The 26,466-nt window shown below is 41.3% G+C and overlaps 1 protein-coding gene across 1 annotated transcript in view; it reads left to right on the top strand.

The window, feature by feature from the left end:
• The window catches only part of DNAH11 (dynein axonemal heavy chain 11), a 307,801-nt gene that overhangs the window by 91,212 nt on the left and 190,123 nt on the right, over positions 1-26,466 (top strand). Inside the window, exons 31-35 of the mRNA XM_087860989.1 lie at positions 15,478-15,609; positions 17,331-17,491; positions 20,964-21,120; positions 21,239-21,384; positions 24,724-24,840. Of these exons, the coding sequence (XP_087717115.1) occupies positions 15,478-15,609; positions 17,331-17,491; positions 20,964-21,120; positions 21,239-21,384; positions 24,724-24,840 (713 nt within the window). The remainder of the gene's footprint in view (positions 1-15,477; positions 15,610-17,330; positions 17,492-20,963; positions 21,121-21,238; positions 21,385-24,723; positions 24,841-26,466) is intronic.

The following is a 26,466-nucleotide window of genomic DNA, read 5'->3' as shown; positions in this document are numbered from 1 at the left end:
TTTTTGTGGTTGTGGTGTTTTCTTCTGTATCTACTTATAGATTCTTCCCCCCTGCTTTTAAAATTTAACCTGCTAAGACTCTGTGAACTTCTCGAATCTTCAGTTACATGTCTGTCTTCAGTTTTGGAAAATTCCCCTCCATTTTTTCTTTGATTGATGCCTTTCTTCCATTTGCTCTATTTTGTGTGTTTTTTAAAAATATTTATTTATTTGAGAGAGAGAGAGAGAATGAGAGGGGGGAGGGTCAGAGGGAGAAACAGACTCCCCACTGGGCAGGGAGCCCGATGCGGGACTCCATCTTGAGACTCCAGGATCATGACCTGAGCCGAAGGCAGTTGCTTAACCAACTGAGCCACCCAGGTGCCTCCTGCTCTGTTTTCTTCATTTAGAATTTTATCTGCTATATGTTGAGTCTTCTCATGCTCTCTGTCTTTTAACCTCTATCTCATATTTTCAAACTCTCCATTTTTTTCATGGTATAATTTAGATAATTTTTTGAATAGTTTATTATTAAATAATCTCTACACCCAATGTGGGGCTCGAACACACAACCCCGAGATTGAGAGTTGCATGCTTTACTGACTGAGCCAGGCAGACTCCCCTTAGGTGACTTGTTGAATACATCTTCCACGTCACTAACTTGTTTTTCTTAGAGGATAATGATTAAGAAAAAAGTGTCAAGATCCATGTTACATAGGTTCAAATGTCAGCTCTACCATTGGTTTATTAGCTGTGCTGCGTGGGCAATTTATTTAACAACTTTGTGCCTCAGTGTTACCATCTGTAAAACAGTAATAATAATAGTACCTGTATCACAATATTGTTAGGATTAAATTAGTTAATATATTTAAAACACGATTTTAGAGTGCTTGACACAGGGGTGCCTGGGTGGCTCAATTGATTAAGTGTCAACTCTTGACTTGTGTTAGTCATTGTTGCTCTTATGAAAATGACAATAACATTGGTGTCTAATGTGATGCATAATTAATTTCTTCCCCCATAATTTATCATAAAATTTTCATATAGACAAAAAATTGAATTATATAATGATGTGCAAACCTAACACCAAGATTATATACATTTTTTTTCTTTATCACATTATCTGTGCTATATCCACCGCTCTATAGATCCCTCAGTCCACGTTTTATTTACGACTCATTTCAAAGGAAATTGCAGATGCCAGTAATCTTTACCTATAAATATTCAGTATAAATACTCATATATCAGTTCAATTTCGATTATCGTATCTCAGTTTCCCAAAGTTCTTTTTGGTTCTTTAAAAATCAGTTTATGATGACTTAGCTATCTCTCTCTTTTTTATTTTCTTATGACTTTTCATTATTTTTTATCTCAATTCTTTGAAAGAGACCTTTTAATAGTCTCATTTAGACTCTTCTCATGCTAGTTCTTTTAAGTGTGGTTCTTCTGTTAGACTGAATTTGTTTTTTGCGTGTTCATTTTTAAAGTTGATCTGGTTAGTTTTCTCTGCAGGAATTCCCTGTGCCCTGGAGAGAGCCTGGGTCCCCATAGTGTGTGTCTCTTCCGTCTTCTAGGTCTCCACAGATTTCATGGATGCTGGATTAATTTTGTGGTTGATTACTCCGTTGAGGCTTTCCAGATCATGTGGCATGGGCTTAAGGTTTTGATATCTCTAAAGGGAACTTTTTCCTTTCCAAAGGCTTTCATCTTCTTTGAGCTGATGGGTAGAATTTTTCTAGAGCTCTTTATTAGACTGTGTAAGACTCTAAGAATCTCGGTTACATGTCAGCATCTCAATTCCAACTCACGGCCTTGCTCAGGGAGTGTGAGAGGCAGGAGACAGAAATGCTGTGTTCCCATGTGGCAGTTTAAATCTCAGTCTCCAGATGTTTGAACCTGTACCCAAATCCTATGTTAGGCTGCCATGACATCGCTACTGTTCTGGCACCAGGGACTATCACACACTCCCTCCCACGCTCTCCTCCTTCCGTCCCCTTGTCTCCTTCCACCTCTCTCGTGTTTCGCCACGGACTTTGCGCATGGGTGTATTTTTGCTTTATTTAAAAGTGTGTGTGCATGTGCATGTGTTTAATGAAGGAGTTACCTGTTTGGCTTAATCCAGTACGTTGCAGAGTGTCTTTTATTATTACTACTTGATAGTGGTGATTAGGTTGGTTTTCTGTTTTTGGCTGTCGTTCATAATTCTGCAGTAAACAGTCTTGTGTGTACATACATACATATTGTACATATTTTTCTTTATTTTTTCAGGATAAACTTCCAGAAGTAAGACTGCTAAGTCAAAGAGTATACCTCTTTTAAGCCTTTGGAACATTGTGCAAATTTGCCTTCCCACTAGCAGCTATGAGAGGTGTCCCTCTCCTGTCGGCAACATTGCGTCGATTCTTTTCATTCTTATCGCTACAGTTCTTCATATCCCAGGAGCGTCACCATATTCCACTAATTAACAGAATTTAGGGGTTTTTTTTCCTCCCTTAAAATAAAGTTTTCCATTCTGTTCAAGAGTTATGTAATGCTTCCTTTTCATGTTAGATGAGAAGCAGACCATGAGAAAGGTTTAAGAAGAAGGCATTTACCTGCTTAATTATGAAACACTTCTAGCGCACATTGAAGTGTTTGACAGACCAGCCAACAGATGCCTTCAATACAATGTTTCAATTTGGTAACTGATACTAACGTGCATATTAGAGAAGCTAACATTTGAACACTGTTGAAGCTGTCGTACGGTTCATGAGAAGTGTGTGCATCTAAATTGAAACCCCTTTCGTGTTCTCTCTTCAGAAATGGATGTAACCATCTGCTGGAGTTTGTTTTTAATTAAAATTACTCGTGCTAATACTGTGAGCAGTTTTTAAGCTGAATGTTAGTCCTTTAAAATGGCTCCATTTAAACTGAGATCTGCGTTGGCCGTAATTGATGATCTACCTGCATAAGTAATTTCTTGGCTTAGTCCTTATGTCCAAAGTGTAGTGAGATAAATGAAGTAAGTAGTTTGCATTCTGTTTTTTCTCTCCTGCAAATTTATGTGAGATAATGTTGGGATTAAAGGCAAAAAGACTGCATTTTGGGTCTATACCCCTGCCTTGCCAGAGTCTTAAAGGCTATCACAGATCTAATAAACTCAGTTGCTCAGATTCAAGGGGTCCTTGGCAAAAGTATTTTGTTTTGGAGGCTTGGGATCTGGTAAAAAGGGGTTTCTACTCTTCCTTTATTATTAAACTGTGTGAAAATCATCAAAGAAGAGATGGAAACATTTTGGACTTGAAAAGCTTAATTGCTACTGTGTCGGGACATGACCCAGAGTGCTCTCCATAAGACTCAATATGAGCAATATGAAATCATTCCCCCCCCCCAACCCCACAAGGACTAAGAAATAACATATAAGGAAGAGTCTCTAATTTTGCTTCTTAGGGCCGGTGTTTGGCCTCAGTGTTAGTCATTGAGAAATTCTTTCAAAACCAACATTGTTGGATACAATGTTGATAATGTTCCTTCCTTGTCCAGCTTTATTGCTTGAATAGGAAAGCCTATGAACCTGAAACTACCCAGTGTATACTGGACACAAGTTTTTGTTTTTGCCTCTCTAGAAAAGTGTGATCTGATAGTCTCGTGTTTCCTAATATACCAGGAACCCATGAGTGGAGCACATACTCTTTACCTCCCCCTCTCATCTATTGGAAGAAAAATTTCCCATAGTTTACCAATTTAGTAGGCTTCTATTCAATGATTCATGAATCAGGCAGCATCCAATCTGACAGAAAGAAGCACCAAAATGCTGATAAAGCAAGGGATTTTTATAGTCCAAGTGAGCAGGAACAAGGAACAAATGGGCATTTGCTGGTTGGTTAAGTCAGGTTTTCCTTCCTCATAGGGAGCAAAGGGTAGTTTTGGAGCTGGGTCAGGTCACTTGTATGGAGCAGGCAGGTGCTGACTGGTTGACTTAGGCCTGCCTTTCTGGGAAAGCTGAGCATAGAAACTTAAGTTTCAGTTTGCTGACACAGGGCACTTAGCATGAGTGACTCCATCTTCCGCTTCATCTGGTTTCTTTAACACAGACAAAATTTTACTGAATGGCAAGCAAGCAATAAAAATATATTGTATCTGTATACACTGAACTAGATACTTTGGGGGGATGCCTAGAAGTTGACAACAGATGAGATCAGTAATTAAGAGCCGAGAAAACCACAGATGAAACAAGAAGAGACTATTGGAGCTGTAACCCTATTTGATCCAATGAAATTCCAGGGAAGTGACAAACTTGGATTCAATAAATAAAAAATATGTGGGATCCATGGTCAGTGATAAGGAGTAAATGTAGAAGAGGTGGACAGTTGGAACCAGTTCTGTCTCCTGTATATCCCAAGAGCTTAGCAGTGGGTGTGTTTGCTCCCAGGATAAAGCCCTGAGAAGTGCTTTGTAAATATTGTGAGGTATCTATTGAGGACTTTTGCCATGACTGCGTCTTGACCCTAGAGCTCTAGTTGGGCATCTTTTTCTTTGAAGGATGGGATAGAAATATTTTAGTTTCTTTGGGCTGTATAGTTTCTTTCACATCGACTCATTTTTGTTGTGGCAGTAGGGAAGAAGCCATAGGTAATTTTTAAATAAATAGGCATGGCAAGGTTCCAATAAAACTTTATTTATAAAAACCAGTAGTGAGCCAGATTTGTCTGGTGGCCTGTGGTTTGCCAGTCCCTGTTTTAGAGAAAGCAGCAGAAGAGGTCCTGAAGTGGCACTCAAGATCGCCAGTGACAGATGTAAGAGAAAGAGATTTATTACCCATATACGCCATGGGGGTCCAGTCTGATCCATAAATCCAAGAATTGTTTCTTTAAATAGACCATAACAAAATTTTTTTTTAGCAAAATTTTTTTAAAGATTTTTTTTATTGGTCAGAGAGAGAGAGAGAGCACGTGCACGCACAAGCAGGGGGAGCAGCAGGCAGAAGGAGAAGCAGGCTCTCCGCTGAGCAGGGAACCCTATGCAGGACTCAGTCCTAGGACCTTGAGATCATGACCTGAGGCAAAGGCAGATGCTCGACCAACTGAGCCACCCAGGTGTCCCCATAACAACAAATTTTTGTAGTTAAGAGGAGGAAGCAAAAAAAAAAAAAAAAGTGTGGTGGGGGGGAGATGGAAAAAAGATCAGGGAAAGGAACCATAACTTCCTATGAGAAGAACTTTTAAAAAGATCGTATAAATGACAATATTTTATGCTAAATATTAAGTCAGAAATGTAAAATAAATGGATGATTTTCCATGAACACCCTTTCTGAAATAGATTCAAAATGAGGTGGAAACTTGAGTAGACCAGTAACCACAGAAATAATTGAAATGGTAATCAAGGTAGTTGAATTTGGGTACCCACCCCCTAGGTTGAGCCCTGCTCCAGTGGTTTTATCAGACATCTAAAAAAAGATAAAATAGCATGTTTTATCACCTGTTCTAGAGTGTAGAAAAAGATGGAATTTTTTTTTTTACTCATTTTGTAAAGTTATAATAAACTTAATAGAAAAAGCAAGGAGGCATTATAAAGTACAAAAGAAAATTCTGTTGGCCAATCTCATGAATTAATCTATCCTCTTTTTTGGTCTGGATTTTTCACTTGACACTGTTGAGAGACCATCTTCTGTGGGTCTCAAATTTTGTACATTTTTTGAGCAGAAGAACTTAATGCTTTTGTTCTAGACTATCTTCCAAGGATGTTTGTATAATAAACATCCTTGGAAGATAGTCTCTGTAGTGTTTCTCTCCAGAGCAAAGGGTAAATTGGCTTACTTTCCAGTATAATACAGAGAAAATCTCCTTCCAGGGCTAAGTTCAGACGTGATTACTGTCTGTTAGAAACGATTTGGGTTCCCTAAACTCAAGGTTCCTGTCCTGTTAACTCACTGCATATGCAAGCATTATGTGGCTCTTTTGGGGTTCTCCTTTAAACGTTGGGGATCAGGGACTGGTGCAAATGTTGAGACTTAGATACTACTCAATACTGTTGGTATGACTAGTGAACTGTCCTTTATCTGTGACCCAGAGGCTCTGTGTCTTCTGCCAGCATCCCTTAATCTGTGCCAGGCTGACTTCAGCATACAGGTAGAGTAAAATCTCAGACCGTTCTCATTTCTTAACAAGCATGCTGTTGTTTGTGTTAGAAGTTCATTGTTCTTTGTTGCTTAGTATTCCATTGTATAACTATACCACACTTTGTGTAACCGTTCTGTTGATTGACATTGGGGTTTCCAGTTTGAGGCTACTGTTTCTAAAGCTGCTTGGAACATTCTTGCCCAAGTCTTTTGATAAACATAGATTTCCCTTTCTCCTGGGTAAAATATCTAAACGTGAAATTGCTGAACCATAGAGAAGGTATATGTTTACCCATTTAAAAAACTGCCAGACAGGCCTCCATCATTACATTCCCATTAACAAGGTGACATAATTCTAGTTGCTTCCTATATTGGCCAGTATTGAGTGTCATCAGTCTGTACAATTGCAGACATTCTAGTGGGTGTGAAATAGTGTTTCGTGGTTTTAATTGGCTTATCTCTAACGGCTAGAGATGTTGAGTAACTTTTCACATGTTTATTGGCATTCATATATCTTTTATTGTGAAGTATCTGTTCAAATAACTTGCCCAGTTTTTTTGTTTGCTTTTAATTGAGATGTTTGTTTTTTTATTGTTGGTTAGAGGATTTATTTGGTTATAGTTCCTTTGAAGGAAATGAACAGACTGCTCACTTTACTAATGGTATGTTTTGTGAGTGGAATGTTTTCATTTGGCGTATAGTGTATCAAATTTTTCTTCTATGATTGATAATTATTATGTCATGCATAAGAAATTCTTAACCTATCTCAATGTTGTGAAAATATTCTCCCGTTTCCTTCTAGGTGCTTTATGATTCTGGATTTTTCATTTAGATCTGTGATCCACGTATAATTTTTTTTTCTTTTCCATTGTATTAACTTGGTACTTTGATCATAGTCATATATAGGGGTCTATTTCCAGACTCTCCTGTTGTATTCATCTGTTTTGGTGTTTTTATGCCAAATCCACACTGTATTAATTATTGTAGCTTTATAATAAGCCTTGAAATCATGTTATATGTAGCCTCCAAGTTCTATTTTTAAATTGTTTCCCCAAAATTGTTTGGGACATTCTAGGTTCTGTTCATGTCCACATAAATTATCATATTGTTTATTTTTAGAAGCCTAATCTTTTAGCCTAATTAATTTTAACTGGGGTGACATCAAATATAAATAGGAATGTTGGGAGGGTGGTATGTCGACCACGATGCATCGTACCTAAGAACATGGTGTATGTCTTGACATAGTTTGTCTTTAATTTCCCTCAAAATATTTTCTGTGGTTTTCAGTGTCAGGGCCTTGCACATTCCTTGCTACACTTAATTTTAGATAGTTGGTATGTTTTGATGCTTTAAATTTTGTTTCCCCGTGTTTGTGTGTGGCATATAAAATTCGATGGATTTTTAAATATTCGCCTTGTGTTTTAGGACTTTGCCAAATTTGCTTATTAGTTTTAGTAAGTTTTTTCTTTTGTTTGTTTGTTTGTTTGTTTTTAGTTTCCTAGGGCTTTCTGTGTCCATGAACAGAACATCCGTCAGTAATAACAGTTTTACTTCTGGTCTCCCGTTCTTTTTTGCCCTTTATTCCCTTATCTTGAGTTTGTGACTCAGCTGGGACCTCCAGTGCCGTGTTGAATGGAAGTAGATAGAACAGACATCCTGGCTGATCTCCAGTCTCAGGGAAGAATAATTTAAATTTATCCATTAAATCTGGTAATTGTTACAGATTTGTGTAGATGCCCTTTCTGAAATTGAGGGAGAGCCCTTCCATTGCTATATACTAATTTTTCATCTTGAAGAGATATTGAACTTTTTCAAATCTGTTGAGATTATTCATGTGTCTGCCTCTTTTATTCTGTTACTGTGGTGAATTTTTGAATGCTACGCCAACTTTGCATTCCTGAAATAAACTCCACTTGGTTAATGATGTATTATCGCTTATATATGTATATATGTATTTTTGCTGGGTTTCATTTGCAAATATTCTGTCCAGGAATTCTCTATATATGTTCATAAGGGATGTTTATCTGTAGTTTCCTTATAATATCTCTGCCAGTTTGGGCATCAGCAGTATGCTCTTTAAAAGGAATTGGAAAATACTGTATTCTCATGTATTTTGTGAAAGAGTTTACAACAGAAATCACTGGAGATACCATCTGGACCTGGAGTTTTCTTCGTGGATCATTTTTTAATTATAAATCAATTTCTTTTGTATATATATGGTGCCGTATAGTTTTTCTTTTTTCTTTTTTTCTTGCATCACTTTTGAAAATTTGTGTTTTTCAAGGTATTTATCCATTTTATCTAAGTCAGGGACTGGCACATTACAGCCCTCTGGCCAAATCTGGCCCAGTGCCTATGTCTTTGGATGCTTTAACACTGCCGTGGCTACGTGGAATCATCTCAGTAGAGATGTTGTAGACCTCAGTGCCTCAGATGTTGACTGTCTGGACCTTTACAGGACCTTTACTTTCAGCCTTGATCTAAGTTTTTAACTGTATTGACGTGAATTGGTCTCTGTTTCTTAACATTATCCTTGGGACATCTGGAGGATCTCATATCATGTCCTTCCCACATTCCTAGTATTGGTGATTTGTGTTCTCTCTCTCTCTCTCTCTTTGAAATCAGGCTTTCTCTGTGATTATCATTTTTACTTACATTTTCAAAGAACTAATCTTTGACTTTGTTGATTTTTGTCTATTGTTTTATATTTCATTGACTTCCACTTTATCTTGATTACTTCCATCTACTTACTTTAATTTGCTCCTCTTTTTCAAGTTTCTTAAGGTGGTAGCTTACTGATTTTACACCATTTTCTTTTCTAATACAAGCATTTGAAGGAAACTTTATAACTTGATGAAGAATATCCACTAGAAACCTGCAGAGAAAATCATGCTTAATGGTGAAACTTTGGAATCCTTTCCATTAGTGTCAAGAATGAGGTAATTACGCGCACTGTCGCTGACATTCATTGCTCAGTATTGTGCTGGGTTTAGCAATGTGATTAATGGAGAAGTAGGAAATGAACAGGGGAAAGGAAGGCCACAGACGGGGGCTCCACAACTCATGCCCTGATGGGACCTGGTTTCCTCGGCACTTTGCTTTGTTGAAGCTGCAAAGAAAATCCATTGCTTCTGATACTGCTAAAACTGAAACATGGGTGGTTTTCAGGATTCGACATCCTTGTTGCTATTGTTATAAAATGAAAAGAACATTTACTTCTGTGTGATGTCCAGTTGGAAAGGGACTGAGGGTTCTGGTAGCTGACCCCTCCAAGTGCTATAGTAGTTACATTGCAAAGTTCGCTGATGACTGTAAGCTCAGATCTTAACATTTCAGCAGAGGGGCCCCTCCAGCTTCTCAGCCTCCGTGGCTCAGGTGTACCTCATTTGGGAAATCTGCCTTGCCTGATGCTGGTAAAATCGCACGCTTCCACTGTGAGGAAGATGTTGTTCTTGTGTTGTCTTATTTAAGTCTATAGTATTTAGTGGCTTAGTTCTTTAGGTTCACATAAATGGTGTCTTCACACCGCACCACCGCAGGAACTGGGCGGGCAGGACACAATTGAGAATCAGCCACCACCATGGATCAAGAACCAGCCCTTTTCTCTGACCTTGAGTCTGTGACTTTCTATGCCTGGCACCTTCCTTCATGGTGAGCTCCCCATCACCCCATCAATGCAGTGACCCTCTTTTTGAACACCTTAGTGTCTTAGACAATCTAAGTATAAACCTCAGTGGTAGTCATGATTCATGTGGCTTTTTTGGGAAGTGTTTCCATTTTTATCCAAACAAGAGAATACCTAGGTGGTGGATACCTAGTTATTTCCCTTCACTGCCGGAATCATAACAGGTCAGCTCTTGTCTGGCCAGTATGACCTGGTAGAGAATAATATGTGGTCCACTTGGGGAAGTTTTGTGTTTATAAAAATATGCAATAAAGTCCTGGAATCAGGTCCTAAATCCTGGTTCCACTGTTGAGAACTGTGTGATCTTGAGCAAATTCTCTTATATAAAATTGGAATCATGATGGTACCTTCTTCATAGGGTTATTGTCATGATTGAATTAGTATTCTATACATATGTGCTTTATGTATACACATACGTATGCGCATACACACAATGCTTATTAGATAGTAAGAGCTCATTAAATATCAGCTCTTATTGTCTGTTGATGCCAGGAACTAGATCAGCCACGATGAGCTGGTGTTCAGCCCTCTGCACCACTGTCCTGTTCGAATGGAGGAGGAGCCTCTGACTGGCGGGAGCCATTTCCCCACCTGTGCTCGGGTCTCTTCTGAAACGGGCCTTCAGGATTCCCTGGCTGCCTTTTCTACTGTGTCTTCCGATGCTCGTTCTGGCTCGTTGCTGTCAGCATTTAAACATTCCCAAGGCTCTCATTGCTTACAAACAAAGTAACCCGCAGAAATTGTGCCTAGATGTCACATCTCCCACTTCCTGCTCTAACCCTGTAGCTTTTATTATAACCGAGCTGTTCGAGCTGCATATCGATACTTGACTATTTGATCTTCTCCTTCTCATTTCTCTCCATGACCCAGTTCCACCACTTGACTGAGTCTCTGTGTTGTTAGAAATACTTCCTCTTCCTCTAATACTCTCTTCCCTTACTTCGTGTCTGTTTGAAATCTACTTTATCATCACCGTCGCGGGCTCTTCAGTTTTCTTTCCTTGCCCCTCGTCCTCCACCTTCGTGTCTTACGGCTCTACTTAGGTGCCTTTGTCTTCCTACCGTACCACACATCCCTGCTTGTCGCGTCTGCTTTTATGGCTGCTTCCTTTCTTTGGTAAAATGCTCACGACTGTGATGTCCAGCTCGGACGTCTCTCCTGAAGCATAACGAAAGCATATTGGGCTTTTCCACTGGACATTTGACAGGCACGTCCAACCTAGAACGTGGAATATATATTCACTCTTCTTCTCAAACCCACTTCTCCAGTGTTTCCAAGTTCAGAAAAGAGAAACACCCAACATCCCTCACTAGTTGCTCACCTCGAAGCACATCTGACAATTATTTTATCTGCTGTGCCATCAGCCACCACATCTCTTCCGTTACCCTAAATATATCTGTTCTCACGGTTTCCTCCCCCACTTTAATAACCTGTCCCAGACACACTTTTTTCTCACCTGCATGATGATAGCGTTCTGCTCTCAGGTCTGTCTTCTCTAGTCTGGTTTCCCTCCAATTCGTCATCCTACAGGCAGAGAAGTCTTGTAGAAACACAAATCTGATTACTATCATGCTTCTTAAAACTCTTCAACATCTCATTGCCCTTGACGTTCCAACTCTCAATGAGCTGGCCAAGCCCTGTATGTTTGCACCTTCTCTCTGCAGCACCTCGTGCGTGTGGTCGACCTGGCCCCGCCGTTCTCGCGTGCGAGACTTGTGTCTGTTCCCTGCCAGGGTTGCCCTGCTGTCTTCTGGGTGTTCACACAGGCTGCCTCTGGTGGCTTCCACCCTGCCTCCCTGGGGGACCCAGCCTCTTAGTTTTTTTTACAACCTACATTATACTCATCCTTTAAGTCTTAGCATAAATACCCTTTCCTCCAAACTGTCTTTTCAAGCCCTCGACGAGGCCAGGCCCTCTTTCTGTGCACTATCCTAGCACTTTTTTCTTACTCTAGCAAGACGATTCTAATCACGCATCTGCGTTCTGCCTTGACCTGTCACCCGTGGAAGCAGTCATCCCGTTTGTGTGACTGTGTGACCGAGAGAACAAATGTTGACGTGGTGTGGATTGTTGCTGCCGTCCACGTGATGAGTGTGTACTGAGATTATGCCTTATGCAGGCCACGGTACTGGGGATGGGGTTGTAGGACCGAATAAGACAGGTGAGAGCCTTGTTCCTTTAGAGCTTACAGTCAGGTGGAGGAGACAAATAGGAAACAAGGAAATAAGTAAGTGAGTGATAGGATACTAGTAAGTCCCATGAGGAAATAAAATAGGAGCCTGTAGAATAATGGTGGCGGGGGGGTGTGGTAATAGGAAATGGGATGGCCAGGGAAGGCCCATCTGAGGAGGCAATTTTGAACTAAGACATGAACGATGAAGGGAAGCCAACCATATAAAGATCAGAGGGGAAATGCCTCCAGGAAGATGAAACAGTTTCTGTGGCCTTGAACTAGCCATGATGGAAGAACATGAAGGCCGTACAGGTGGAGCGATGTGAGGTAGGAAAGGAGAGGGGGAGGTCATGGAGGGCTTTGTGCTCATGAGGAGGAGTTTGGATCGTGTTCAAAGGTGGGCTTCCTTCCAGGTCAGGATATGCGCTGTGCTTAGGCTCCAGCCAAAGGCAAGGTGTACAAGGAGAACAGCCCTTTGAGTTTCAAGGTGGGGCTCGGCTGTTGACTTGAGGCAGACATGCCTGACCCTCACAGAGTATGACGTAACACTGCTTTGATGAAGGGCAAGAGGAAGTGCTGATTGTATGAGAAGGCATTTCTTTAAAGCTGCCCAGGTATGTGTTATATGTCACAGGCCATAAACATGTATGCATTCATAGTATGACCAGATGGTCGTAGTGCCTGATGCTGCCGCCCAAGTGATAGGCATTTTATAACTTTATTTTTGTGGGTACAGAATTTTATTACGAGAGAGCATTGCCGGGTATATGGAATCCTGAGAGACAACATCAGATCCCCAACATAGAATGCCGAGCAGATACTGTTGACGAGTTATATTTTTAATCCTCTTTCACTTGACTGAACTTTGGTGACAAATGAATCAATAATGGCGAAATCACAGGGTGTAGGAGTCTCAGACAAGACAATGCATGTGAAAGCACTTGGAATTATAAATGTTCTTACAAGGCATAAGGTATTATTACTGTTCCTATAGCCCATTGTTTTAAACTAAATACTGGAACTGGTGTAAGAATTGACACTCTACAGACTGGATATCTTGACCCAGATGAGAAAATAGCCAATGCCAGAATACCTCTCTTCTAACCAACATGCATATGAACTTTGTTGGCAAACTTGGATGTGCATAAGCTAATAACGTACATTCAGTAATGTACTCAGCAAACACTGAGTGCCTGCTGTTCGACAGCTAGCTCCTTGAGGGCTCTGGGGACAAAGGAGTGTACTAGACAGACACAGATGTGCCTCACGGAACCTAAAATCTCAGGTACACTGAACGTGCCGTCTGTGAAATAGTGATCACCTCTGTTTTTTTTTTTTTTTAATCATGTGGCTACATTTTATAGATGTAAAGTATTAAAAGCAGATAAATGGTTATAAGGATGTTGTATATTCTGAATGTCTAAAGTACACACATTTTATTCCTTTGAACCAACCTTCCATTGTGTTTGGTTTTAAGTCCCTCTGGAATGTCTCTTGGACAGTTTCTCTGCCTCACAGGTGGTGGGTGGCTCTTTAAGTGATGGGACCAGTAAGAGGTCAGGCTCTGAAGGCAGACTGTCTGGATTTGAATTACCCCTCCTGGGGCGCCTGGGTGGCTCAGTTGGTTGAGCGCCTGCCTTTGGCTCAGGTCATGATCCTGGGGTCCTGGGATCGAGTCCTACATTGGGATCCCTGCTTAGCAGGCAGTCTGCTTCTCCCTCTCATTCTGCCTTCTGCTCCCCCTGCTTGGGCTCTCTCTCTCTCTCTCTCAAATAAATAAAATCTTCTAAAAAAAATGAATTACCCCTCTCATGCTATTACGCTTGTGACTCAGTTTCCTCATCTGCAAAGTTAGGATAGTAATCAGTTTTTTTTTTTTTTAAGATTTTATTTATTTATGTGACAGAGAGACAGCCAGCGAGAGAGGGAACACAGCAGGCGAGTGAGAGAGGAAGAAGCAGGCTCCCAGCGGAGGAGCCCGATGTGGGACTCGATCCTGGAACACTGGGATCACGCCCTGAGCCGAAGACAGACGCTTTAACGACTGCGCTACCCAGGCGCCCCCAGTAATCAGTTTTTGTGAAGATTGAATGGAATGATAAGGACAACCTGGCTGGTGGCTGGCTCCGCGCGTGTCGCGGTTACTGTCGCTCTGCCTGCCTTGTGCGTCCTCACTAGGCTGCTTCCCCTTCTCCAGCTCAGCTGCCCTGCAGGCTCAGGGAAGTCTGCGGTGCGGGCTGTTTTCTGGGATGTGATAATAGTGCCATGGGGAGCGTGATTTTGACGGTAGGCCCCAAAGGTTTGAGAGCCTCTGGTGATGTGTCATAGTCACTCATTACCAGTTCTCTCAGGAGCTAACAGTTTGCAATGGACGGTCCTTTGCAGAGCAAAAAAGGAAAAGGCAGTATTGTTTTACTCTGCGTTACCCTGAAATAGGGCAGAACTGGGGGAGTGTCGGAGAAGCCTTGTATAAAGCAGGCGTGCTCTGAATAAATAAGCACGCCAACAAAATGGTCCCCTAAGTGAGTATCTTTAAAAGCTTTCGGACACAACAGCGAGAAATATTTTGTATCAGATCTAGTTTACACACGTATGTATACGTACTCAACAGAAACCGAAAGTTTCACAAAACCATACTTATTCTTCTGTAATGCAGCATTTTCTATTCCCCATCGTTCCATTTTGTTCCCTTACATTCTATGAAAAGAGACCTGTAGTTTGAAAAATAGTGATGTAAGAAATCAGTGGACCTAAGAATAGGGGTATGAGTAAGAAGAATTAGGGCAATAGTCTTCAGCTATACATTTTAAATATTTTCCTACCAACCTATCTGCTATGCAAAAACAAACAAAAAAACCCCAAATAATGGGGCACCTGAGTGGCTCCGTTGGTTAAGCATCTGACTCTTGGTTTCAGCTCAGGTCATGATCTCAGGGTCGTGCGATCGAGTCCCACATCAGGTTCCACACTCAGTGAGGGTCTGCTTAAGGATTCTTTCTCTCCTTCTCTCTGTCCATCCAGCACTCACTCTCTCTGTCTCTTTTTCTCTCTCTACAATGAATAAATAAATCTTAAAAAAAAAACCCAAATAACAAAAACCAAACAAAAAGACAACTTGATATTTAGTTCTTAATGTACTTTTACAGAGGTTAGCTCAATTTGACCTTTTAAAATTTGTCATCTTTTCTATCCCAGCAAAGTTGTGGACTCATCATCCTGAGGATGGAGAGTCAGTTCAGTGCAGCCAGGAAACCTTGCTGCAGACCTCTGGCTTTGTCATTACTCAGGCATTTCCCTTGAGTCTCAGCTCAAGGGGGTATGGGTGGGGGTTATAATATTTATTATTAATTAATTGATTAATTAATTAAATATAATTAATAACATCCCTTCCTTTCTCTCCTCCCCCCTGGATGTTTGAGGGCTAGCTGAGATACATATTTGAAATGATTTTGTAAACTAGAGGGCTCTTCACAAATAAGAAGACTTGTTGGGCTGTTAGACTCCATATTTGTAATCTTTATCTTTTTACACAATTTCTTCTAGATTTCTCAGTTGAACACCCTGATTGCGCTTTTACTGGGAGAACTTCTACCTGGAGAGAGGCAGAAGATCATGACAATTTGTACCATCGACGTCCATGCCAGAGATGTGGTGGCCAAGCTTATATCTCAGAAGGCAAGTTTTTCATAGAAATTCCATGTATTTTTGTTTGTTTCCCAAAAGTAGTTTTTATTATCACGCGTACTTGTAAGGAAGTCATTTTTTTATGTTGTGTATTTTTAATTAGTCCTATGAAGTTAGTTGTACTTACTAAGAGTGGCTTTGATTTGAGTTAGCTAGTTATCTTCGTGAGAGTTAGCCCAAGTGGTATCCCAGAGTTTCTCCAAGTCAGGAACCTCTAATACATGTCACCCAAATAGTTAACCCAGGATAGGAGAACCTCATGAAGTCACCGTGTTTGTTTACCTGTCTATATGTCATCTTGGTCCTTTGGCCTGTGATTATTGCCTCTGTGGCTTCCAACTCTGTGCCTTTGTTTTGAAGAAGGAAATATTGGTCACCCCTTGTCTTTTTAAGGCTAAATGACAGACTTTAGAGAAGTCATTTTCTAATCCTTTCAGGGCATTAATATCCTTCTTATCTTTTTACAAACCCTTTGTGTCTCTTAAATACTGGCAGTGTTTAATGTGAAAGGAGAATTTTCTTAGCTTTTCTCTAAAATACATTCCTACTTAGAAATGTCACAAGTGTGCTTGTCTCCTAAGCAGTATTGATTTATCATGCCTATCAGCTACTTTCCCCACACCCCGTTTCTTGTCTTGGGGGCTGGTACCCTAAAGCAAGACCATTCCTTTCTCAATTTGAATGCATATATGTGTTTGGAGATGTTTCTTGTTGTTTTGCTAGTTCTTTTTCAATTTATTAAAATCAAAGTGAATTTTAATTCTCTCCAGAAAGTGCAAGCAGTGCTTCTTGGTGTAAGCCATAAATGGACAAAATACTTCTTCCTCCAAGTTCTGGACCGTTGCTCATCCAAAACTGATCCTTGCAAAGTGCCACTTACCATGTATTCTCATTTTGGTGATGAACCATTGAGAACTGTTCTTTGACTATGACCTTATACCTTTTTCCATATTTTATTATGTTTTATCAGTGGTAGTACATTACTTGCGGTAGGATAAATTAGGATTTAAAACATGTCCTTTGTACTCAAAGAGGTAAAGACTTTGCCTAATTTCTGATCATCTAATGTGCACAAATGTGCAGTTTTGGCGTTTATGTAGATGTCAGAACATGTAGTAGATAATAACTGTGGTAACTGAAATGGTCCCCCAGAAATCGTAGGGTCACAAATGTATGAGACTGAAATTATTTTTTCAAAATGGAGAAAGAATGAATAGGCTTGAGTAAGATAAAGAACAGCATTAAAAAAATACTGTAATTTGATGGAATGAAAAATGAAATGGGAAATCTCTGTCCTAAAAGTAAAACTGGCTTTAGAATGGACTTTGTTGAAGGTACAGTTTGTTTATATCTCTGACATGTGGAAATTACGGGTTATGTGTTTTACTACAGAGTGTGTTTTTCCCTCTGATTTCAGTGATATGAGCATAAAGTTAGAAAAGTGATCGGATCCCCTGGGCTGATTCCTAAAAGGGGAAAAAAGCCTTGCTTGAACAAATTGATGTTGTTTTACAGTAAAAGCCTTCTTAAAATGAAGACTTTGATGACTTTGTATTTCTGATTAAGTATTGAACCATCCACATGCAGCTGCAACTTGACAGGGCCCTTTTGTGGGAGTTTAGAGATGTGAATCAGCATCATTGATTCGAGTAATAATTTGCTGCCTCCAAATTATCAGTGCCCTGTATGTGATGACCATGTGATGTTTTCAGGTTGTCAGTCCCCAGGCCTTTGCTTGGCTGTCTCAACTTCGTCACCAGTGGGAGGATGTCCAGAAACACTGCTTTGTGAATATTTGTGATGCCCAGTTCCAGTACTTCTATGAATATTTAGGAAACAGTCCTCGGTTGGTGATCACTCCTCTAACTGACAGGTAAGAGTGATAAGTTGGAGTCAGATGGGAAAAAGCGAGCTGGAAAAGTCCCCCCGCGTGGGTAAAGGTGTGTGAGATGGAACGGAAGGGAGTAGAATGGAAGGTATGAAAGCTGTGTGTAATGAACTCATGAAGCGACATAGCAGATGCTGACTTCAGTTAGGGATAAGTTCAAGAGAACCCAGTTAGAGCAGCAGAAGTGTAGACACAAGCCGGTATACAAATCATGAAATCACGCACAGAGCAATATGGTGGAGGACAGCGTGCTTGATCTCTGCGTCCATTCTCTCTGCTTATCTGTGGCTAACATCCCGATACCAGGGTTTGCAACCACCTCCCACCCCTGCATCCCTTTATCAAAAGTGTAAACATAGGAATCGCCTACATGTAGATTCATTTTGGAAGGGTTACCTACGGTGAAAGGAAGAAAAGAGTGGGAACATTGATCTGTTAAACAATTTAACAAACACTTAGGAGGCACGGTGTGGAGTATTCCTCCACAGTTGAACAGGCAGGGTTCCTGGTCTCCTAGAATGCTCTTTCTAGTTGACTGTGGCACGTGAGTGGCTGGGGATGAAGAGGAACAATAAACAAGTCAGCATAGTTATTTTAGGTGATAATATATGCTACGACTAAAATAAAACATGGTGATAGGTTACAAAGGATCTTGAATGGAGAGTCCACTATAGATTGTGTGAGCTGGGGCCTAAGTGATACTGAGGAAGCTATGCAAACATCCTGGGGCAGAAAGTGACAAGCAGAGACAAGTGCAAAGTTGCTAAGATGGGAAGGAGGTTGGCCAGGTCAAGAGATAGATACAGAGCCAGTGTGGCTCAAGTATGTCAAGGGACAGGGGGTTACCATTATTACAAGTTCATTGCCACTTGTCTCTAAGTCATATATCCATATGGTCGGAATGCTGTAGAGATAAGCATATGTCCCATTAATCAGGAATTCTCTGTCAATATTCCAGCCTCTGCGGGGGGGGGGTGGTGCACATTGATTCGTTGGCATTCCTGAAAGAAAAAACATCTCAAAATCACAGGAGTGTTCCCAGTTATGAAGTCTCACCATACCATACCATTAATCTGGGAATGAAAGTGTAGACAGTTTTAAATATGTCAGTAAAGCTGGCTCGTCTCGGTGGTCCTGGGAAGTCCGTGGAATTCTGCCACTAGCTTTATGATTGTTCTTGCTTGTATTACTCTGCCGGTGAGTTCATCACTGATCAACTGTAAATCTGTTTTTCATTTTTTTTTTTTAAGATTTATTTGAGAGAGCACACACGAGCGCGGGGACAGGGTCAGAGGGAGAGGGAGAAAGAGAATCTTGAGCAGACTCCCTGCTGAGCTCAGAGCCAGACTCTGGGGCTCGATCCCATGACCCTGGGCTCATGACCTGAGCCAAAACCAAGAGTCAGATGCTTAACCGACTGAACCACCCAGGCGCCCCTGTAGTTCTGTTTTTCTAATTCAGTTCTCTTTGACTTATCTCTAACTGAAACACATTGTTCACTATCTTAATTGGTTAATTTATGTACACCTTTCAGCGTGAGGAATTAAAACTTGAACCTTTACAAAATCACCTCGAGAATCATCAAAACTGCAAATGCTGAGTCTCCTGCATGCTCGCCATGATAAATAAAGCTGAGAAGGAGGGGAGGCACAGGGTGTAGGAGGCAAAGGAAAGAGACACTTGACAGTGTGCCAATACATGAGGACTAATAGCTTAGTGGCTTTTTAAATTAAAAAAATCACTGTGTGGTTTATTTGCAAGTGAAAAGGGAGCTGAATGTTCCTTCTGGTGGAGTGAGTGGTGCTGCGGAAGATGTTCCCTTTGCGCACCTTTCTTTTCCATTTCGCCTTTTGGGCTGCGTACGGATTGTTTCCGTTAGCGCAGTAATGCCTTTCAGACACGCTCATTACATCTCATTTGATGTCACCCTTCCCTTTGTGTGGTCGGCGGGCTGCTTCCCTGCGTGGGCAGGTTGAGAGACGTAGGTTGGCCGCGTGTCACCGAGAGAGATACAGGTGGGAGCACAGGTGGCCTGGCAGGAGCAGAAGGCCAAGCTGTTGCCGAGAGACCCAGGATCCGAGGGCTGCGGTCATACAGGCTGGCGGGGCCCTTGTGACCCAGTCCAGGAGCGGGTGGTTCTGCCGTGTAGCCCGGGCCATGGCCCACGTGCCACATGTGACTTCCCGCTTTGTGTCAGCCGGGGAACAAGGGCAAAACTTCTAGAAGGGGGCGTTGTGGGACATGTACACGGCATCTCAGCACACAGTGTGTCGGTTGGAGCTTGGTCACTGGGCAGCTAGGTGGTAGCAAAGGTCGTCTGCAGCAGATAGCCGCCTGTTCAGCCAAAACTTGGAACCACAAGAAAAGATGCTGGTGGGGGTAGACTACACTATAAAAAACGCTCTAATTCCTAATTCAGGGGTCTCTCCATTCTGTATGCATTGTGAGATGCAACTAAACATGTGCGGGCCATAAAACACAGAAACGCTTTACATTGTCCTAAGTGACTGCTTCTATTTGCATTGTACTCTGGATTTCGTAAGCCATTTACCTGGGGCATTCTTAACGTAGCCCTACAAGAAATCTCTTATTATGGAGGAGAAATGACTGGAAATGATGTGAAAAGACTTATTTAAGATTAACATCTGATGATTGGCAAATAGACCCTAGTCCCTGGTCTTCAGGCCTCTGTGCGAATGTCTTTTTTTTTTTTTTTTTTTTTTTAGGTCCACTGTCCATACTAAGACAAAAATAATTTATGGAAATCTCATATTAGATCCTTGCCATTTGTTAGTTTTTTCTTCTTTTACAAGTATCAGATTCTGTCTTTGCATAATTCTCCTCAGTCTGAGAACCTCTGAATCTTTCCTGCAAAAATAGGTATTTTCATAATCTGAATGCATGTGGCAACACATTCAAAGTGAATTCCTGACATATTTTAATGTGAAATGCCTTTTGTATATTTGCTTTATACATTGAACTATGTATATATTTGCATACTCTGCATAGATACGTAAATACATATAAATGTATTAAATAGCAGTTTAATGAAGTCAATGTTTAATTTATTCATCATCCAAGATTTCTGTTTTTCTTTTATAAACAATAGTTTGGAATGTTGTCTGCCATATTAATAGTATCTCTACCCAGACACATCAGAAATTCAGTAGCATTGGGAATCACGTGTTATTTGTATTGATGCGTAGTTCTTAGGAAATGAGACAAAGCAGAATGTGCTTTGTTATTTTTAAATAGCCAACCTAAAATTAAATTCCATAGGAAATATTATTCTGACTCTTGTTATTGCCATGAACAAATCAAGGGTATATCAGTATTGTGTGTTAGTACTATATTCTAGAGCCCGACTTCTTAAACTAAAGAAAAAATTAGATTGCCCCTAATGTTCTTTAAAAATCTCATATTAGACTGTAATATTTGTGCTGTCAATGGTTTGAAGGTGTTACATCACTTTAACTCAGTCACTTCATTTAACCATGAGTGGAGCTCCAGCTGGCCCAGCCGGTACGGGGAAAACAGAAACCACCAAAGATCTTGGACGTGCCCTTGGCATGATGGTTTACGTATTCAACTGCTCAGAGCAAATGGACTACAAAGTGAGTGAGTTAGAAAATGTTACATTTCTGACGATATTATCTCCGATTTGGAATGAGTGAAACTAAGAGCTCAAAACCCTCTTCTGTTGAACTCTTAATGCCTTGCTCTGTGATTTAGTCCATAGGAAATATCTACAAGGGATTGGTGCAGACAGGGGCTTGGGGCTGCTTTGATGAGTTCAATCGAATTTCTGTGGAAGTCCTGTCCGTGGTGGCCGTACAAGTGAAACTGATACACGATGCCATCAGAAACAGGAAAAGGAGGTGAGTAGCGCATGACTTCTCTGTTGTTACGGATCTGAAGAGGACCATGAAGTAAGGCAGTCAGCCTCATCTTGCCCTTCTCTTGCTGCCTCTCCCTGTCTCAGGAAATGTGTTAAAGAAGAGAGACGGGTTTATTTTGAAGAATGAGTTTGAATCATTCTTCTCCCATTTTTTTTATCAGTGGTTTTTTAATTGTTGACTACAACAGACGTGTACCACATTAATACTGAAAAAAATAAATGCCCTTGACAGTGCTAAATCCAGTTACCGGTTCTCAGTCGCGATCTAACTGGACCTTCTGGCGGCATTGGACAAACCTGGTCCCTCCCTTCTGCTGGGCACACTTCTTCACGTAGTTCCAGAATCCCAACAGCCTGCTGGTCTTCTCCCACCCTCAGGGAGGCTCCTGCTCTTGTTTCTTGTCCTCTGCAAAATTGGAAAACAGTGGCTGCCATGCAGATGACGATGCTAGCTAAATACAGAACGCTTGCACAAGTGTCTCACACGCAGTAAGCCCTGTGTCAGTGTTTGCTGTTCTTTTTCCTTGTTAGCGTTTCCTGGCCTTATTAATATTGGATGCCACAGGCCTCAGTCTTTGGGTCTCGTTCCCTTCATGATTTCACCCCATCACGTGGCTTTGAGAATCATCTGTTTGCTGCTGGCTGCCGGATGCCCAGACTTTGTTTCTCTGATACCTACAGCTCCGAAGACTGTGCCTCTAGGGGCATCCCAAGACTCCACTTGATGGTGTGTGGGCCTGTTAGATTCAACAGATCCAAAATCGAAATCCTCGTCTCTAGCAACCCCTGCTTGCTCATTGCTCCCTCACAGTAGGTAACACCCACGCACTCTCCTGGTTCCTCAGTTACTTCAGAAACTGCCCAAGTATCTCCAGAGCCTAGGAACTTCTCAACATGGTGCCATGCTTTGAAAGATAAAACATGACTGGCACTTGGGGTCTGTTGGCTTAATTTGAGAAATAAGTATTATAGAGGTGCCTGGGTGGCTCAGTCGGTTAAGTGTCCAACTCTTGGTTTTGGCTCAGGTCATGATCTCAGGGTCATGAGGTGGAGCTCTGCGTCAGGCTCCATGCTGGTGACGTCTGCTTGTCCCTCTCCCTCCCCCTCTCCTCCTCCCTGCGCTGGCTCTATCTCTGTAAAAAAAAAAAAAAAAAAAAAAAAATTTGTTAAAAAAAAAAAAGAATTATAGTACTCAATTGTGGTTTTCCCTGTAACATTTTTCATAGACAAGGCAATCTCATTTTTCTGGCCTACCTACTTACCCCACTTCTTAGGGTATTTTGCTTAGCTAGCTGTCTTGTCCACAGAAACACTTCAGTCTCCCAATGAAGGAAGGTTCATCTAGCCCCTTGAAGCTATGACTCTATTATAAGGTTTCCAGTTATTGTAGGTAATATCTGGATATTTTCACCTCTTAGAAAACCTCTCAATCCTGCTGCTGCATGGCTCTCGGATATCGGTTGCCAGTTGACCACGTGTCTGTTGCCTTCCCTGCCCCTCCTCTAAGGCTATGTTAGAGAAGTTAGAGTCTTTCCTCTTTTTTTTTTTTTTTTTTAAGATTTCATTTATTTATTAGAGAGAGAGAGAGCCAGCGAGAGAGGGAACACAACACAAGCAGGGGGAGTGGGAGAGGAAGAAGCAGGCTCCCAGCAAAGCATGGAGCCCGATGCGGGGCTTGATCCCAGGACTCTGGGATCACGCCCTGAGCCGAAGGCAGACGCTTAACGACTGAGCCACCCAGGCGCCCCAGATTCTTTCCTCTTTGACCCCCCTCCCAGGCATATTTTAGTTTTTAGTCAAAATCTTACATTTGATGTAACCTAGATGTTGTGTGAGGCCATCCTCTCTTCTGGAGCCTTACCTAACTGATCCATGCAAGGACTTCTGGCCACTCCCAGCCATACTTCCCGATAGCGTCCTCTTTGTCCACGTCTGTGCAGATGGGACTTGCACCTGCTCATCTCTTGCTGGCCCATGCACAGATGGCTAGGCTTCTTCATGATCTCATGTATTTTACTACATGCTCTTTACATCTGAGGATTTACTCAGTGGGACCAGGCCTTGGTGAAGCCTACCAGCCTCTTGCGGGCTCTGCCCCCTCAAAGTCCACACTCTTGACTGTGGCTCTTCCTGCTATGTCTCACGGGCGAGCGGCCGGGGACTCTGTTGCAGTAGTTTCCTCTCTGCGAGCAGCCCTGCCAGGCCTGTCTGCCTTCCCTGGCCTGCTAGGCTGTGAATGAAGGTTTCTCCATTCTTCCCTTGGCTACACAAAATCCATCTTCTCTTAGCTGTTGAGTATCTCAGAAGCTCTTAGTCCTAAAAATTGTGGCTGGCTCTTTCCGCTCTCTATTCTGTGACATAGGCCCAGGTCCTTGACCACTTCATCCCTTTTCTTTCTCAGCAAGAGAAAATCTTATACTTTGTCATTACCCCTCATTTGAAAGTTTCCTTCTACTTGTCCTTCACTTTGGCTCCTCCGTCCCTTGCCCATTCCACGGCCCTAGCCATCAGCAGTCTAACTGGGCCCTTGCAGATCTTCCTACAAATCTTTCACAGCTTCCCCAAAGCCTGTAAGTGATGATAATAGCAACAGTCATAGCTAACATCTGTTGAGTATCTACCATCTTCTGGGCATTGTCCTCGTAGCCTTTTATATGCATGATCTCTTTTAATCCTCATATAATCCAATAAGGTGGGTAATATTCTCATCCACCCCCTTTCCTTCTTATGAGTTGAGGGAACGGCACGTGTCTAAAGTGGTAGAACTGGTCTCTGAATGCTCACAGTCTGGAGCTCTCTGTCATAACCACCACGCTCTTCTGTCTCTCCATGGTAGTCAACAGCTACTTGCTGAATAAATAGGAGGAAGGGTAGGAGGGAGTGAAGGGGGAGGGTGAGCAAATAGGCAAAATGAAGACTGAACAAAGAAGCCGCTCTCTCCTCTTAACATGAGTATTTTCTGTCTTTGCGGTATCCTTTTCGAAGAATCACAGCCGACAATGAAGGCAGAAATGACATCACCTTTCAGTAACTGTTAAAGCAGTCAAGTCCTCATTTTTATATTCCAGCCTCTATGGCTCTGCCAAAATAGAAAAGGGTACTTCCCCTAGTTGTAACTCTTGGTGGGGAAGGGAGTGCATATTTAATCAACATGCTTCAAAACATCTTCAGAATATGTATGCATATGAGTTTTAAAGAAAATCACCGGGAATCAACAGCTCCCTAATAATAATTTGCATTTTGCAATGGTTTGCATTTGTCAATGTGTATTCACATTCAAGGAACACATTTAATTCCATCAACATTCTTCTTACGGTAGGTTTGTATTTCTTGGGGAAGCCATCATGCTGAAGCCATCGGTTGGAATATTTATTACTATGAACCCAGGATATGCTGGTCGAACGGAATTACCGGAAAATCTCAAAGCTCTTTTCAGGCAAGTGTTAAGCTTTGTGGTTTAGCATCTGGAACACTCATGCCACCTAACGTTGCTGGTTTGCACTGTTAAATGATTTGTTTTTCCTTGAGAATTCCCATGGAAAACTCCTTATTATTTCTTTGGGATTCCCTGATAGCGAGAACTTTCATCATGATAAAGTAACTCTTTGGAAATATGAAGCCAGAACTTAAAATCGTTACTTAGAAGTCACATGGTGCATTCGAACGGTTAATACCAGCTCTTTTGTGATAATATTTTTATTACAAATTTTTTTTACTGATGACAGAATATTTGGAACATACGGAAAAGAATAAAAGGTAACAGCTTTACCACCCAGAAATGATTGTGGTATTTTTTTTCTGGCTCTTTTATAATTTAGATTTTATGGAGTTGAGATATGAGGTTTGGTATGATTTTTATTTATTTCTGATTTAATATTTTGACATAAGCAGTTGATCGTATTGTTGGAAATTCCTTGGAAATGCTCTTTTATGTAGCTTCAAAACAGTCTCTTTCATGGCTTGTCCATAATTTCTTAACCATTCCCTATTGTCTGACATGAAGGGTTTGTGTTTTTCTCTTCGGTTTTCTATGATCATAAGAGAGCAGGCCATAAACACCTCTTCACATGAAAAGTTGCCTATTTCAGATTATTACCCAGAATAGCTTTCTACCCGTGGAACTACCTGGTGAAAGATTAAAATATCTACTGATGACTTGCTTTCCAAAAATATTTCACCAATATATACACTTACTGAAGTCCATCAGGGAAGCTGGGCTCTATCTGAACCAGTTAGGTTGAACTCCTATCGTAAACGAACGTTGTTGAGGCGTCATTTCATGTAAGTGCATGCGTGCACGGGTGCAGTTCGTGAAAACATCACCGCCATCAGGATGTGGAGTATTTCCAACACAGCTGGAAGTTGTGCCTCTTTGAAATGAACCCCCCACACCTCAGGTTGTGCTTTCTGGGCCCAGAGGTTAAATTTGTCTTTCCTAGGGTTCACGCTAAGTGAATCCATACAGTATGTACTTGCTTGACTTAGCCTCTTTGCTTGAACATTAAGGTTTGGGGGTTCCTCCGAGTCGAGTTCGCAGTAGTTCCTTTGTGTAGCTGGTTGGTGTTCTGTTGTGGAGACATACTACAATTTGTGTATCCATTCACCAGGTGATGGACATTTGGGTTGTTTCCAGTTTGGGGCTCCTTGGAATAAAGCTGCTATGAACATTCATCTACGATCTTTGTGTGAACATACATTTTCTTTTGGGTAAATATCTATGAACGACAGCCTCATGGCAAATGTGTGTTTGACGTTATCAGAAGCTGCCAGTCTGGTTTCTAAGGTGGTTGTAATATGTTACAGTCTCACCATCACTGTGTGAGAATTTCACTTGCTCTGCGTTCTTATCAAAACTTAGTGTATTCAGTCTTACTTGTTTTAGCCTATCTAATAGATATGTACTGGTATGTCATTGTGGGTTTAGTTTGCTGCATTTCCATGATGGCTAATGATGTTGAACATTTTCTCACATACCTTCCTGGCCATTCCCACACTTCACTTCTGTGGAGTGCTGTACTGTGCAGGCTTCCTTTGTTAAATTCATATATCGCAAATATTTCTC

Source organism: Ursus americanus, chromosome 3, assembly GCF_024610735.1.
Source record: "Ursus americanus isolate L20-20 chromosome 3, mUrsAme1.1.p, whole genome shotgun sequence".
NCBI lineage: Eukaryota > Metazoa > Chordata > Mammalia > Carnivora > Ursidae > Ursus > Ursus americanus.
This window is presented reverse-complemented; position numbering and strand designations above follow the sequence as displayed.